At 42.0% G+C, this 14103-nt stretch overlaps 1 protein-coding gene across 1 annotated transcript in view; it reads left to right on the forward strand.

The window, feature by feature from the left end:
• The window catches only part of oxct1a (3-oxoacid CoA transferase 1a), a 51308-nt gene that overhangs the window by 19385 nt on the left and 17820 nt on the right, over nt 1-14103 (forward strand). The window contains exons 8-13 of the mRNA XM_080004454.1: nt 3297-3404; nt 4291-4405; nt 5670-5764; nt 6359-6407; nt 6583-6655; nt 7674-7749. Coding sequence (XP_079860580.1) covers nt 3297-3404; nt 4291-4405; nt 5670-5764; nt 6359-6407; nt 6583-6655; nt 7674-7749 — 516 coding nt within the window. The remainder of the gene's footprint in view (nt 1-3296; nt 3405-4290; nt 4406-5669; nt 5765-6358; nt 6408-6582; nt 6656-7673; nt 7750-14103) is intronic.

The following is a 14103-nucleotide window of genomic DNA, read 5'->3' on the forward strand; positions in this document are numbered from 1 at the left end:
ATCCTGTTGCTCTGCCGCCTGCAGCCACATCGCCGTCCTCATTGTCACAGCTTGAAGTCACACACACACACACACACACACACACACACACACACACACACACACACATGCACACACGCACGTGCGCGCACACACACACACACACACACACACACACGCGCACGCACACACCCCAGACAGGATGGATTACAGGCTCAGGTAACCATGCAATCAAAGCATTAGTGACTGTGCTTTCGCAAACTAAGTTGAAGTGCAATGAAGGTGTTAACAAAATAGTTTCGCTGCTATATAAATCCATATTTCAAATCCTTTCTGAGAAATTCAGAACATTTCCTCAAACCTTGCTCCCTTTCTGCGATTCCTTAGAATCTGTTCGCGTCTAGGGGAGCAGATTTTGTTCTGTTCCTTTTATATTTACCGATATATCCTTTTGAAATCCCTCCCAAGCGTAGACAACGGGTCTAACACCATGCAACCCTGTCTTTGTGGTAAAAAGGACAAAATGAGGCAAATACAGTAGGCATCTTCACTATTTATTCATGAAGGATTGCACAACGCTGGCCATACTCAAACTCACATGCCTGTCTTTATACATTGTATGCAGCTAGATGTGTACATGTACTATGTGTCCTGCATAAATGTCTCTAAAGAAAACCTAATACAGTATTTCTGTGACTTCTACCTTCATTTGACTTGTATTTGTTGCTTAGATCTGAGGGTATGACGATGCAAAATAAATCCAGTTCTAACACGGGCAGAATGCAAGCAAATTCCTCTTCTATTCCATGTTGCAGCTTTTATTTTTTTTAATCTCTGTGTACTGTACAATACAGTATGACAGTACAGTACATACTGTCACTACACGTTCATTGCCCAAATTTAGTATTGGGCGGTTTTACAGCCCTGATTAGTAATTGTATAGGGATAATTTGCGTGTACACACACACTGCAACTCCTTTCTCCTTGCTCCCTTTTGAGGTTGGCTATTTTAGGAATCGGTAACACAGCGTGCCCATCAATTTGAGATTAATATGTTTTGACAGTCCTCAGATCCCAAAAAAGCACAAACTGACAAAAAATAAAGTGTGTGTGTGTGTGTGTGTGTGTGTGTGTGTGTGCACGTGTCCCCAGAGGGCACCTTGATTCCCGACATCCTCCTACCAGTTCACGTCATGCCTCGTCATGCTTGCATTGATGTGAAAATTGTTCTCCAGATACAGGCATATTAATGTGTGTTTTTGACTGCGCCGCACACACACACACACACACACACACACACACACACACGTGCTAACAGCGCACACCTGCCCATCTGCGTCTGTGTTTTCGGGTCCGCCTGTATACAAGAGCGGAACATTGTGCATGCATTTAAATGTTTGCAAGCGGACATGGATTCATCTCGTGTGTGTGTGTGTGTGTGTGTGTGTGTGTGTGTGTGTGTGTGTGTGTGTGTGTGTGTGTGTGTGTGTGTGTGTGTGTGTGTGTGTGTGTGTGTGTGTGTGTGTGTGTGTGTGTGTGTGTGTGTGTGTGTGTGTGTGTGTGTGCGCGCACTTCTGTCTTCTCTGATGATCGTCCTGTCTGAACAGCGATGAATCCAGGACTTATCATGCAGATGAGAGGAACAGATGCCTGTTTATATATACGGCACATTTAAATTGTATGAGCTTGTTTTTTTTGGGGGGGGGGGGGGATTTGCACTGTGGCGTAGCTTTGGAAAGCTAATTGAAATCTGGACTCAGAGCGAGACACTTTGTCATACGTTGACAGGCGGCACGGCGGAGAGAGACCCGCTTTCGAAGCATTTGACTGAAGAAGCAACATTTGGGATCTTTAGCTGGAATCTGATTTTGAGAAAATACACCAAAAGCACTCTGAGATTTCCCGGCCGCACAGGGATTGTGTTCCCAATGCACGCCACTTATTCTTCCAGCACAGAGATCAAGCGTTGAGATGAAATTGGTGTGCAGGGAACTGTGCATTTTATCAAGAAGCCATTTTCAAGTTCTTGATGGCCTCCTTTGTGCTACACCACACATTAAATATATTACCATAACCCTACCAGTAGGAGAACCCCCCCCCCCAAAAATGGGAATGAGTCCAAAATCACTTTATCGTTTCCTGGCAGCCGTAACTCGCCGCAAATCATGGCCTGTGTATCCATGACAACGCTTAGATGGGATCCGCTCAAAGCCATTGACTCCTCTCAGTCAGTGCTGAGTGGCGAGGGAGGAAGCTGAGATAAGAAGGGATTCGATTCAATTTGCCTGTGAACGATGGCCTGCCCCTCACATGAATGGAATAAGTAGGAATAACACTCAGCGACATGGGAGTGTGACATGGAGGAGAAGAGGGGGCGAGAATTATGTTGTCATGGTAAAGTCCCTTCTTTCTCCCTGGAGATGGAAGGATAACTCCTCTGTTTTGTTTTCGCTCCCTCTCTCCCCGTTCGCCCACTTTAGCTTAAGCTCCCTTTGGGCTTCTGCTCATTTGGTTTCCTGTCAAGGGTTTTTTTTTTTTTTTGTTCCCCGAGGTGTTCATGAAAGACGATAGGTTTGTGTGCCTCTATTACAGTGCAAGCGGTAAAAGGAGCCTTGCAAGTTAAATTCTCTTAAGACCGGCGTCTTAATTCTCATTAGACAAAACACCCCTGGGACAATTGTGCTTTTATTACAGGGATTATAATAAAACTTGCAAGTGACTTGTTAGAGTTGGCCTCAAAATATATAGCAAATGAAATGAATGAAGTCCATACACACAAGGATAACACAATTTTTTTATGTTTTTTATTATTTTGTCCCCACTATAGGAATTTCACAGGCTCACAGGCTGGTCAGGCTTCCTCACCTTGTGTTTTTAACAATCCACTTGCATTGGGATTTTGGCAAGCTGAGCTATGTGGGCAGCTTCTTCAAGTTGACTTGGTACAATAGCTCAGGGAATAAAATGCGAAACCATTGGTTTTATTTTGGAGTACCAGTTTTCAAAAATGGTTTTAATTGATTATAACCAATTTGATTATATCGTCTCTTCGGAGTCTTTCTTTCTGCATCGGAAACCACAATGCGTCCTCCAAGTTTTTTTTAAAAGGCTGTGCTGAATACCCTAAAAAAACTGATGTGCCACAGATGTGTTGCCTAAATGATATGTGCTTTCCCCACAGTACAGTTGGGTAGGCAAAAGTAATTTCCTGCTAGAATGATTCTATCATCGTATGGTCCTCTTATCTCCTCTCTAATCAAAGACATTTCACCGGGTAGAGCTTAGTGTATCTTTCCATCTGCTGTGTTCCTGCGTAGGTGGAGGAGGTGGTCGATGTGGGGACCTTTGCGACGGAGGACATCCACATTCCAAGCATCTACGTCCACAGGGTTGTCCAGGGAGCGGGCTTTGAGAAGAGAATAGAGGTATAGCAATGTTCTCTGCCTCCATAAATGTTTTACGTTTATAAACATTTAAAGGTTGAACTTGCAGATCATCAAGCAAGGAACACGGGCGGCAAAATGTGTTTTGAGTGTCATATTTTCTGTTCCAGGAACAGTCTAATGGAAAAACATCTGTAGAAATCCGTATGATTATTGAAATTACAAAATACAGTATTTTTTTCCCCCGTACCTGCTCTTGTGTTCTGGTGTTTTAAAAGCAACATGGTTATGGTAGGGTCACACTGCCGGCGTCAGGGCTCTGCAAAGCATTCGAAACGGCACTTGGCTTCATTCGGCTGCAAAGGGCGGAGCGACGAGCTGACGGCTTCACGGCGACAAAATGTTGAGCGGGTTTCAACTTTATGCAAATGAGCAGCGCCGAGCGCTCAGGGAGGAATATACGCTCTCAATGGCACTGAGCCTTGGAAAATGGTCGCCGGACATGTGATAAGGCAATTTTTTTTGGATAAAGGACGTCCCTTAAAATATTGATTAAAATAAGGAACACGTCATCATGTTTCTCCATGAAGGACAGTTTTTTATTTTCAGGGACGGATGGCAGGATTATTTACGTCATTTTTTCAAGAGGTAATTTATTTTTCTAAGTAAACAACTCCACCATTTGAATAAAAGTAGACATGGCACCATCTGTCGAAAAGGAGAGAGATTTTGAATATTGGGCGCTTACACAACAACCGGTCGATTTTCAGCCGACAACGCCCACAAAAGCTAGGGAGACCTGTCGTGTGGTGTGACGGCGACAAGACAAGAGCTGCTTTGCTTCCACTGTAGCCCCGTCGGCGGCGGTGTGACCCCGGCATTATTCTTGCCCTTACTGTATATTCTTTGGTTGTGCGTATGTTTCCAGAAACGCACCGTAAAGAAAGGCCAAGACACGAAGCCCAAACCAAAGAAGGACTCCGATATTGTGCGGGAAAGGATCATTCGGCGCGCTGCTCTGGAGTTCCAGGATGGCATGTACGGTATCCTATCAGGAGGAGAAAGGCATCAGGGCAAGTTCAGCGGAGTCTCGTCTCCCAGGTGTAGCGTACAACATTAATAGAAACAGAAAAGAAGAAACAGTCTTTAATCGTCACACGACACTCCACAACACATGCTTGCACACACACACACATGCACATGCTTGATGGTGGCCGGTGAAATGGCTCCTCTGCTTTTGACCCATCCTGGCTTGTCCTTCCTCCGGGGGCACAGCCAGGAGCAGTGGGCAGCATACGTGGACGCGCCCGGGGACCAGGTGATAAGTGTCCATCGCTGGTCAGACGATGATGGGTGCATGTTTTTTGGTGGTGGTCCTTACTGACGTGAGGTGGAGGAAACCCCATGTGAACACGGGGAGAACATGCAAACTCCACACAGAAAGGCTCCTGTTTTTTTGGGAGATAACCCGCCGGAGCACGGTGCCAACAGCGCCCCAGGCGGGAATCGAACCCAGGACCTTCTTGCTGTGAGGCAGCAGTGCAATGCACTGCGCCACCGTGCCATATAATATGCTATATAATGTGCTATATAATATGGAGTCTGTAAGGCTGCCATGGCACCAAGGTAGACAATACAGTGTTACTTTACAGGTAGTGTCAGGTGCACAGGTATGCTAATAACATTATAATGCCTTTTTATCTCTTGTGCAACTGACCCAATATTTGTTACAAGCCACACCTACACCCTGCTAGGGTTTCTCTCTGAAAAGGGTCCATCCATTGCATCGGATTGCATGGCATTGCATCTTAAATACTTAACAGCCCTAAGATTTGTATTTTAATTTCTACATTTAAGTACTAAATGTACTGTTTTCTAAGCAGGTCAAACTGAGCTAAGCAGCAACATTCATGTGAGAGGAGCTACGCGGTGCTTTTCCCTCCAATCAGAATTTGTGCCAGTAATGACAGTGTTCTGGTTCTAACCGTTTGTCTCTTTAATCCACTAATGCTAATTCTGTTCATCCACCATCTTTCACAGTACCTCACAAACACTGGCAAATTCAAACGACAAATGACATTGGACAGCTTTTCGCATAGATCCATATTTTTTTAATTTGCAAAAAATGGGTAACATTGACTGTTAAATAAGGATCCTTTTGCCCTTGCTTTTAAACCGTTGAAATATTCATGACATTTTCTTGACAAGGAAATGGTTTAATGATATGTCCCCTGCCGCTGTAAAAAAATTTCTGTCCCAAATTATTGACTGTAAGATTACGTACGATCTTTGACAAAGAGCCTTCAGCAAACCTAGGTATTGGCATCCCCATGCTGGCCAGCAACTTTATCAAGCCCGACATCACCGTACACCTCCAGAGCGAGAATGGCATTCTAGGACTGGTAAGACACCCACACTATTCTTTTCGCTAATTCCCAGGTTTTAATGAGTCGCAGATGCAGCAACTTGAATAGCATATTAACGGTCATTTATGGAACTTTTCATTTTCCTCGTCGGTGAAGAGCTCTATTGCGGCCTAAGTATGTAGTTGGATAAATACCCATTCTTTTTTAACAATATTCTTTAATTCCAGTTCTCAAAATACATTACATTTTACAGGTCTGACACAATCTCCTGGATGCATTTTCACAATAATTTTCCAGCTCCATTCTCAACAAAAGCTCCTGCTCTGGCAAGACTAACCAATCATTTGTGCTGACAGGAGAATGTAGGCGGTTATGCTAATGCTCTATTTGTCGAAGTTTTGACTAATTATGTTGGTTTTTCGAAGGGAGCCGCTGGATACTCTCCTGTCCTCCCTTTCTGTTTGCTGCTTTTGTTCAACGGAGAGAAAATCAATGTCTCATCAAATCAGAATGATGCGATTGTGTCTTTCTTCAGCCCTCAAAGATCAGGCCAGGTTACCTAATTCTCTGTGTGGGTGTGGTGTGCGGTGTGCGTGGACCTCTGTGCATTTTGGTCTCCTCTGTCTTTAGGGCCCGTACCCCACAGAGGACGAGGTGGATCCAGACCTAATCAACGCCGGTATGTCCAGTCCTGTAGGCAATACAGTGTCCATCAACGGATTTTATATGAATTCACTTTTTGAAATATTTGACTTATTTTAATTTGTCTTTTTATTTAATTTACCTTGATATATTCACATTATCATTTGATTGCAGTTGCACAATCTAATAAAAGTAATCTCCCATTTCTACAGGGAAGGAGACTGTAACTGTGCTTCCTGGAGCCGCCTATTTTTCCAGCGACGAGTCCTTTGCCATGATCAGAGGGTGAGTCGCCAACACTAATATTACAAAGCAGTTTCAATATTAACCTAAAGCTAAAAACAGTCCTAAGATCTAAATATAAGAGCCTGTTGTGGTCTATACGCTCTATAAAAAAGCGAACTAACATACCACACTTGTAATTGGTTAAACAAATATGAATGATTGAATATGAGAGAGAATAAAAGCAGTGACGACCAAGCATAAAGTATGACAGACGTTTTTTATAACCTGTGGCTATCAACTAATGGCTAATGTCAAAGCCTCAGCAAGTGACAGCTTTGCCGATATTGCCCCGGCTCCTATCGATTTGCTGGTATTCTGTGACGTGGCCCACCCACCCTTTCTCCAGCACCAGTTTTGTTTTGCCGCCTCGCAGAAATCCAATAGCACTCATCAATAGCGGCAGCGCCCGCAGAGACACGCTCATTCTCTAAATCATAAAAGTGCGTGTGTGTGTGTGTGTGCGCGCGCGCATTAGTCCGTCTGTGTTTATATTTCCATCTGTCTGAACTGTGAATAATATTGGAGTTTGGAACCGATGGTACAGAAAGAAGCCGAACAGTTGATATCAACAATGCTGGCGCAAAGTTGGATAGAGAACCTTGGAAATGCAAAATGTTGTGCTTAGCAACACAAATGTAATTAGTGAGTACTATACAATAAAATCGGAGTGAAACAACAGACCGGAAGCAGCTTGTTAAGATATGACATCCATAACGCACCTTCTCCAGATTGAAAGAGTCGCTTTTCTGATTATATTGTCTTGACTTATTGTCACAACATTATGAATCTGCTAATTGATTCATCACTCAGATAGAAATAATTGTTTTGTAACAATATGGTTAGCGTCTTAGAAAGTGTCTCATTTGGTGTGATTAAAAAAACAATAACCCTTTCCCTGGTTGGTGGGGAAAAATAAAAACATTTAAAAAGCATTTAACCGTGTATATGAATGATTATTGACCCAGATTGGGGTTAATGTGTGGAACAAAATGAACTCACAGCTGTTTGCCCTCTGCAGGGGCCACATCAACCTGACTATGCTGGGGGCCATGCAGGTGTCAAAGCACGGGGACCTCGCTAATTGGATGATTCCCGTAAGTCTTGTTTTAATAGAAAACCCCGCTTTTCGGTGCAAGCATTATGTGATTTACCGATGAATCCAATCAGCTTTTCTATTTTTACTCTGTTTACAGAGCGTTAATATTCCTAAACATGAAGAAGCTTAAAAGGGCTCGAGCAAACCAGGCGGGTATTATTAGTATTTCCAGATGTTTCATCAGGTCTCGTGGGTCTCCCAGTCTCTAGCCTTGCCAGTATTTAACAAGGTCAAAAACTAATTACAAGGCTTTTCAAAACATGGCTGGCTCAACAGAATGCCACTTTGACATTGCTGTTTTCCTTTTTCCTGTTAGTGGCTTCTAATGAGCTGCAATTGGGTTTTTTTTGTTTTGTTTTGTTTATTTTGCAAAAGATGTATTTTAAGATCAATAGCATCTGAAAATGAAGCTTTATCCCCACTGCCTTGCTGCTTCATTCTGCCAAGAATACATTGTGTCTGAGTTTTATTGTCTGGGTTTATATGTTGATCTTATAATCTCTGCATGTGGGGTGATTATGCAGACGTACAGTATTAAGCGCTCAAGTAATTTATTGTCTTATCAGCCTTTCAGCCTTGTGAAACTAATAATTAAATGGTACTTACAGTAATTGTGTAGCTGTACCTAAGGCTTAAGGGAAAACCTGAACGTGGCGCGAAAAGTGTCACTTCCTGCTGGATATTGACAAACTAATTTAAAATAAGCTATCGTAATAATCAATACTGATGGGAAACCCAAAATACAACTTCTTTGGGAGATCGGCGAAAAGGATTCAGAAACATAACCACAACGTTTACCGAAATAACTATTCAAACTTTTCTATGGAGTGTGTTGGAAGCCCGGTTATGTCGGCTCCCAGCCAAAGTTTGGGGCTCCGAGCCGTCATCACTCGGCCAATCAGGAACGGGGAAAGACCCCTATGCTGATCATGTAACAGCCAATCAGAGCTGACCTCAGACGACCAAATGTGTTATACACAGATGTCACGGATCAAAATAGTGCATTAACGCCCTCATATTTTATTATCTCCAAGTCACTCCTCGTTCAGTCTTCATTATCCCCTCCTTTGGGAGGTCTGTGCAGTGCATTACATCCCCCCCCCCCACTGTGATAATGAAAATGATTCACTAAAGATGGGTACAAAGCGTGAAATTGGAAATGTTTTACGTGGGAGTCGGTTACGCAGTACTCTCTCTGTGATCACGTCGGCGAGGGGGTCCTTTTTAATATGCAAAATGCAGATGGGACATTTTCCAGTCCATGGCTTTCAAATGCTTTTACAAGTGAAGTTGCCGATCTCCACTCAAGCTGAAACATCTGGAAACACTGGACGGAGGGGGGATAATAAAATGGCGGGGGCATATCCTGGACACTGTGTACCATTTTATCTTTGTCCATTTGAAATGAATGTTGATATAATAGGTCGTAAACCGCTCAATGGATGTTTTTCACCATGACTGAACACTAGAGCAGCGGCCAGCTACTTCTTCATTCTATTTGTAGAGCTTTGTAGACGGCGCATTGGTTGTTGTTTTTTTTTTTTTTTTTTTTCTTTTTTCTATCAATTCCACCTGTTTCCTTTGCACCTGCCTGTTCCATCCATCAGGCTCTCAACCCAGAAGTTTGTGCTTCTCTCACCTCCTCTTCTTTTTTCTTTTTTCTTTTTTTTTTTTTTTTAAACACTCAGAATGTGGATGGGGTTCAGTCTCGACTCAGTGACTCAGCAGCTCCACAGCTCAAAACTGATTAAATTGTTGACTGGGTGTTGCTCTGAGCTGTAGGTGGCGGGGCCTAAGAAATCCAGCCATTTTAAATTTTTGCATGTTTGTGATGTAACAATGCTACATCACATTGCTCCTTTCTCAGACCACTTCCACATATTGGTGGTATTGGCTGAAACCATTGGAATGGCTAAAACTTGATTTTTTTATTCTTGATGTTTTATTTTTTATTTTATTGTTAAAATTTGATCATGAACAACAGTTAATGGGATTTTGAGTGAGTTTTATTTTAGAAAGATAACACTAGGTAATGATTTAAAGGTACAATAAGCTGGACATTTTAAGTTACATATAGTTTAAAACCGTAGTAATGGGAGTAATAAATACCTGATACGTCTATGCATTGTACTTGAAGATGCCAATTTTCCCACCTATGCTTCCTCACTACACTTTTATTAATTCTAGTTTTTACATATCCCTTGAGGTCTCTGAGGAGTAGATATCAGAAGTTAGTTCATTTTAACGTAAATAATCCACTCCTATTGAGGCAACATATCCCAGAGGCTGCATCTCACTCCAGTTGAAATACTTTGATGCTCTGTGCTACCTGTTGAATTAAAATGCAGTTACTCACTCAAGGTCTCATTACGGAGTCTGATAGCGATTTGAATGAAGGAGCTGCCGGAAAGCTAAGTGCTTTTTTGTTTTCACTGGGTGCACTGCACACTCCCCTTGAAGGTTTGTAGTAGTTTCCCATTGAGAGTTTATATTCCGTCACTCCACACCGGTTACGTTGCCTGCGGGCCTCCCTTCCCCGCCTCACTGTTATTTACTGTGCACATTCACAAACAAATAAACAGAGCGAAAGGCGGCGGTGTGCAGCACAGTTTGATAACAAGTCTGTAAAATCACACCACAATTCAGGAGAATATTTAGAAACCAACATTATTGCACTTTACAATCGTTTTCAGGTGGAATAAACTGTTTGTAGATTATATACACAAACATGATGAAATGAGAAAAACGATGAATCCCAAACAACCACACACGCGCACATGTAATGCTATATTTATTCCTCTTACAGGAAAATGAAACTGCCAAGTCATGCAATATAACGTTCATTATTGAAAAATTGGTCTAGTTTTTGGTAAATGTGTAGCTCTCAACAGATAAATCCGACGTGCTTCCTCGGGTTGAATGATGAGTGAAGGAAAGGCAGAGATTTGAACCAGCTTTGGAAAGCACCAGTGACACGTCAACGCTGTTTACACATTTCATACGAAACAATCGTGACAATTGGGGCCACAGATTTTAATCTTCGTCTTCGTTACAGACAATAACGCATCCCCGCATCAGGCGTCAGGTTGCCAATTACACCGCTACCCAAAATGAAGCTCGCGTGTTGGTATAAACATAGAAATGCTCTGCTTCATAAACTCTCAAAGTTTTAGATTGTTCCCTCAATTTATTCTAATTGGTTTTCATGTCTTTACAGATTTAAACCAAATTATGTTCTAAGGCTTAGCACAATTTAAATTAACAAAGTTAATTGTAATAACACTCTACAAAGTACTATGGCAGAAGAAAACATACTGAAATGCTGTTTAACTACTTTAGTTTGAGTAATTGTCATTACTTTGGCAAAAAATGATGCAAGACAATAACAAGCATATGAAGTTAATTTGCTCTTTCTATAGAAAAGTCCTCAGGAGTTGTATTCACTTTCACCCTATTTGGTTAGAATCTGTTTGATAATTACTGATTTCTATGATTTTGGTGATATTCAATTTCTTAGCTGACCAAAACCCCACCCATATTCCATTTTGAAAAATGGAGGGGGAAAACATGAAGTGAAATTGGCCACAAGTGCCCTTTAAATCGCTGTACAGTACATGTGGCACGATACAGTTCATATATCCAAAAACCTGCTGATAAACTGGTTGTTGTCCTATGCCTTTTTATTTTTTTTTATTTCCCCCATTTGAATACACAAAAATTGGGAGCTCATTCTGTGTCTGCTTAAGGTCTGCCTTCCCCACTGGGTGTGTTTAAAGTATACATGTGTGGCAGTGGGAGGTTGTTTTACAAGGTTTTTAACATATTAAATGCCATGTTACACACACACACACACACACACACACACACACACACACACACACACACACACACACACACACACACACACACACACACACACACACGCACGCCCTATCTCATACATATACATGGGCACATAAACACACAAAGGTGCATACACATAAAAATGAAACTTGTCTCCTTCCTGTGTTTCTGACTAATTTTCATAGTTAATGTTTTAATATTAAGTGCAAAACAGGGAATTTGTCAGTGTTTCAGGTTGTTATTTTGTCCTTAGTTGGAAACACTGTAGTGAGCATGAGGAGATTTGATAAAAAGAGTTGCTGGTATTCTGGTTATATCACTGAGGGGTAGGGGTGTCAGGATTCTGATTGGAAATCGAAAATCGATTGGAATGAGCGTACCATTTTGAACTTCGGAAGCACAAGCTGGTTAGGTATTGTTGTGGGTAATATTTCCCGACATGGTCGCCATTATTACCCCCAATATTATTGGGCCGGTCAAGATCCGATGGTAAACAAATGGGGTGTGCGTTGGGGGGTGCGGACCCCTCTGGATTTTTAATGCGGCTCGTCTGGCTTTCATGAAATTTGGTTGGGAGTTGCGAGAGCTGCAGTTGACTCCGCGTAGGGTCCGCTGCCTACCCTTCTCCACCCAGCGGATAAAAAAAAATGAAAGAATGATTTTTTTTAATTGGAATTTATGATCCATTTATGCCATTTACACATGTACAAACTAGGGATGTTAAAATGTGCCCACCACACGACCGACTGTCTCTGTGTTCTCCTTGTCAACAGTAAAATCTAAAAGGTTTTTTTGTAATGGCCTATTCAAAACATTCTAAAAACGTTACTGTTTTCCAAAACAGTCTATTCAGTACGTTAAAAATAAAATAAAAACCTAACGGTACTGTTCTCCACATGGGAGAGGGAGCGAGTGTGCACCTGCACCGCCACCGCAGTGTGCATTGCAGGAGTTTCGCTCTCTCACTTTGCATGCTTTGAAAAAGGCAACTTTGCATAAGATTCAGAGGATGAATCCCATGCCGAGGCAGGCATGCCTCCGTCTGCTTATATTTACTCATTTATATATTTATATTAACATTTATTTATATATTTATTGCCCGGTTTATTTATTTCATAGGCATATTTATTTTTTATTCGTGTGCCACTTCCACATTCATCGTCTTTGTGCGCACAAGTGAATGAGCTCCGTGCGCTGTGCTCCATCGGTCGCTCTCCAGCGCTGGGGGTGCAGACTGCTGCTGGACTGCCCCATCTATTCCGGCATTATCATGGTATGTGTGAAAAGGCGCAGGACGGAAATTTTCCTGAATGTAACTGCATGTATGAACAGTGGAAACTCTTTAGCCGTGCAGGAAAGGTTACCTGTAATTTACCGGGAACTATGTGTGAAAGGGGGTAAACTATGGCATAGCATAAATTTGCATGGTATAAATTGAAAATGTAATCGAATCGTGACCTTTAAATCTAAAGTCAAGTCCAATCGTGCATTTGGAGAATTGTGACATGATTGGCGGCGAGGGGGGGGTGCTTAAACGCAGAGCAGGCACCTCTATTTCTATTGTCTGTTTTCTCAAAAGCACACATTTGACTGAGCTTTATTATCCTTGATTATTAGGGTTTTTTTTCGGCAAAACTCCTTGTATGGATTAATGGGATAAACAATGTACTTCCAACATGCTTGCATGTGTATGTGCACACCCTCAGAGAGCCAACAGGAAGTCGTTGAGTTGATGAGGAAACTGCCCTTTCACAGTACACAGGCCTATGCATCTTTAAATAGGCCACTGGACGTAGCTAAACTTAGAGCTTGTAGCCTCTCATAATCAGAGGCAGTTTATGCCTCTTGACATCTCCAGACCCCCAAACATTAGCCACTTTTCTAATTTAATCACAAACCACTTGACATAGGAACCTTTTTGGCTGACTGCAGGTGACTCACCTAAGTAAACTGTCACTTGACTGATGCACTTTGACTCATTTTGCATCGGATGAGTGTGGCTTTGGCTCAGGTAGAATACAATACACTTTTTATTTGTATTAATTTTTTTAAATCAAAATAATATGAATAAATAAAGTAAGAAATCATGGCCCTGAACATGCACACAACAACATGTGTCTGGGACAGTGCAAACTACTTAGTGCTTCAATCACATTCTCCAGGAAGTCCGTTGTCTTCTATTCAGTCGGCTTCTACCTCCGGTGCTTGTCATTAGTTGTCTGGGTAACAAGGGCTCTTGGCAGTCCGTCGCTATGTTATTAAATACAAAGAGCCGTTTGTATCAGACATAGGAGATTGTCAAAGAGCCTGAGAGCAAGAGAAGGAAACATGAGTGAATTCTTGGATTGCAAAGAGGATGATTTTCTGTGATGTTTTGTGCCTTGGACTGGAAAGTGAACACTGGCATTACACAACTAATTGTTGTCATGGTGATACAATAAAGGCTTCACTCAAACCCGGCAATAGAAATACAGTGGTAGTCCCAGTATGTTTCCCACCACGCCTTTTG

This window comes from Zeus faber (assembly GCF_960531495.2).
Source record: "Zeus faber genome assembly, chromosome: 7".
Lineage (NCBI taxonomy): Eukaryota > Metazoa > Chordata > Actinopteri > Zeiformes > Zeidae > Zeus > Zeus faber.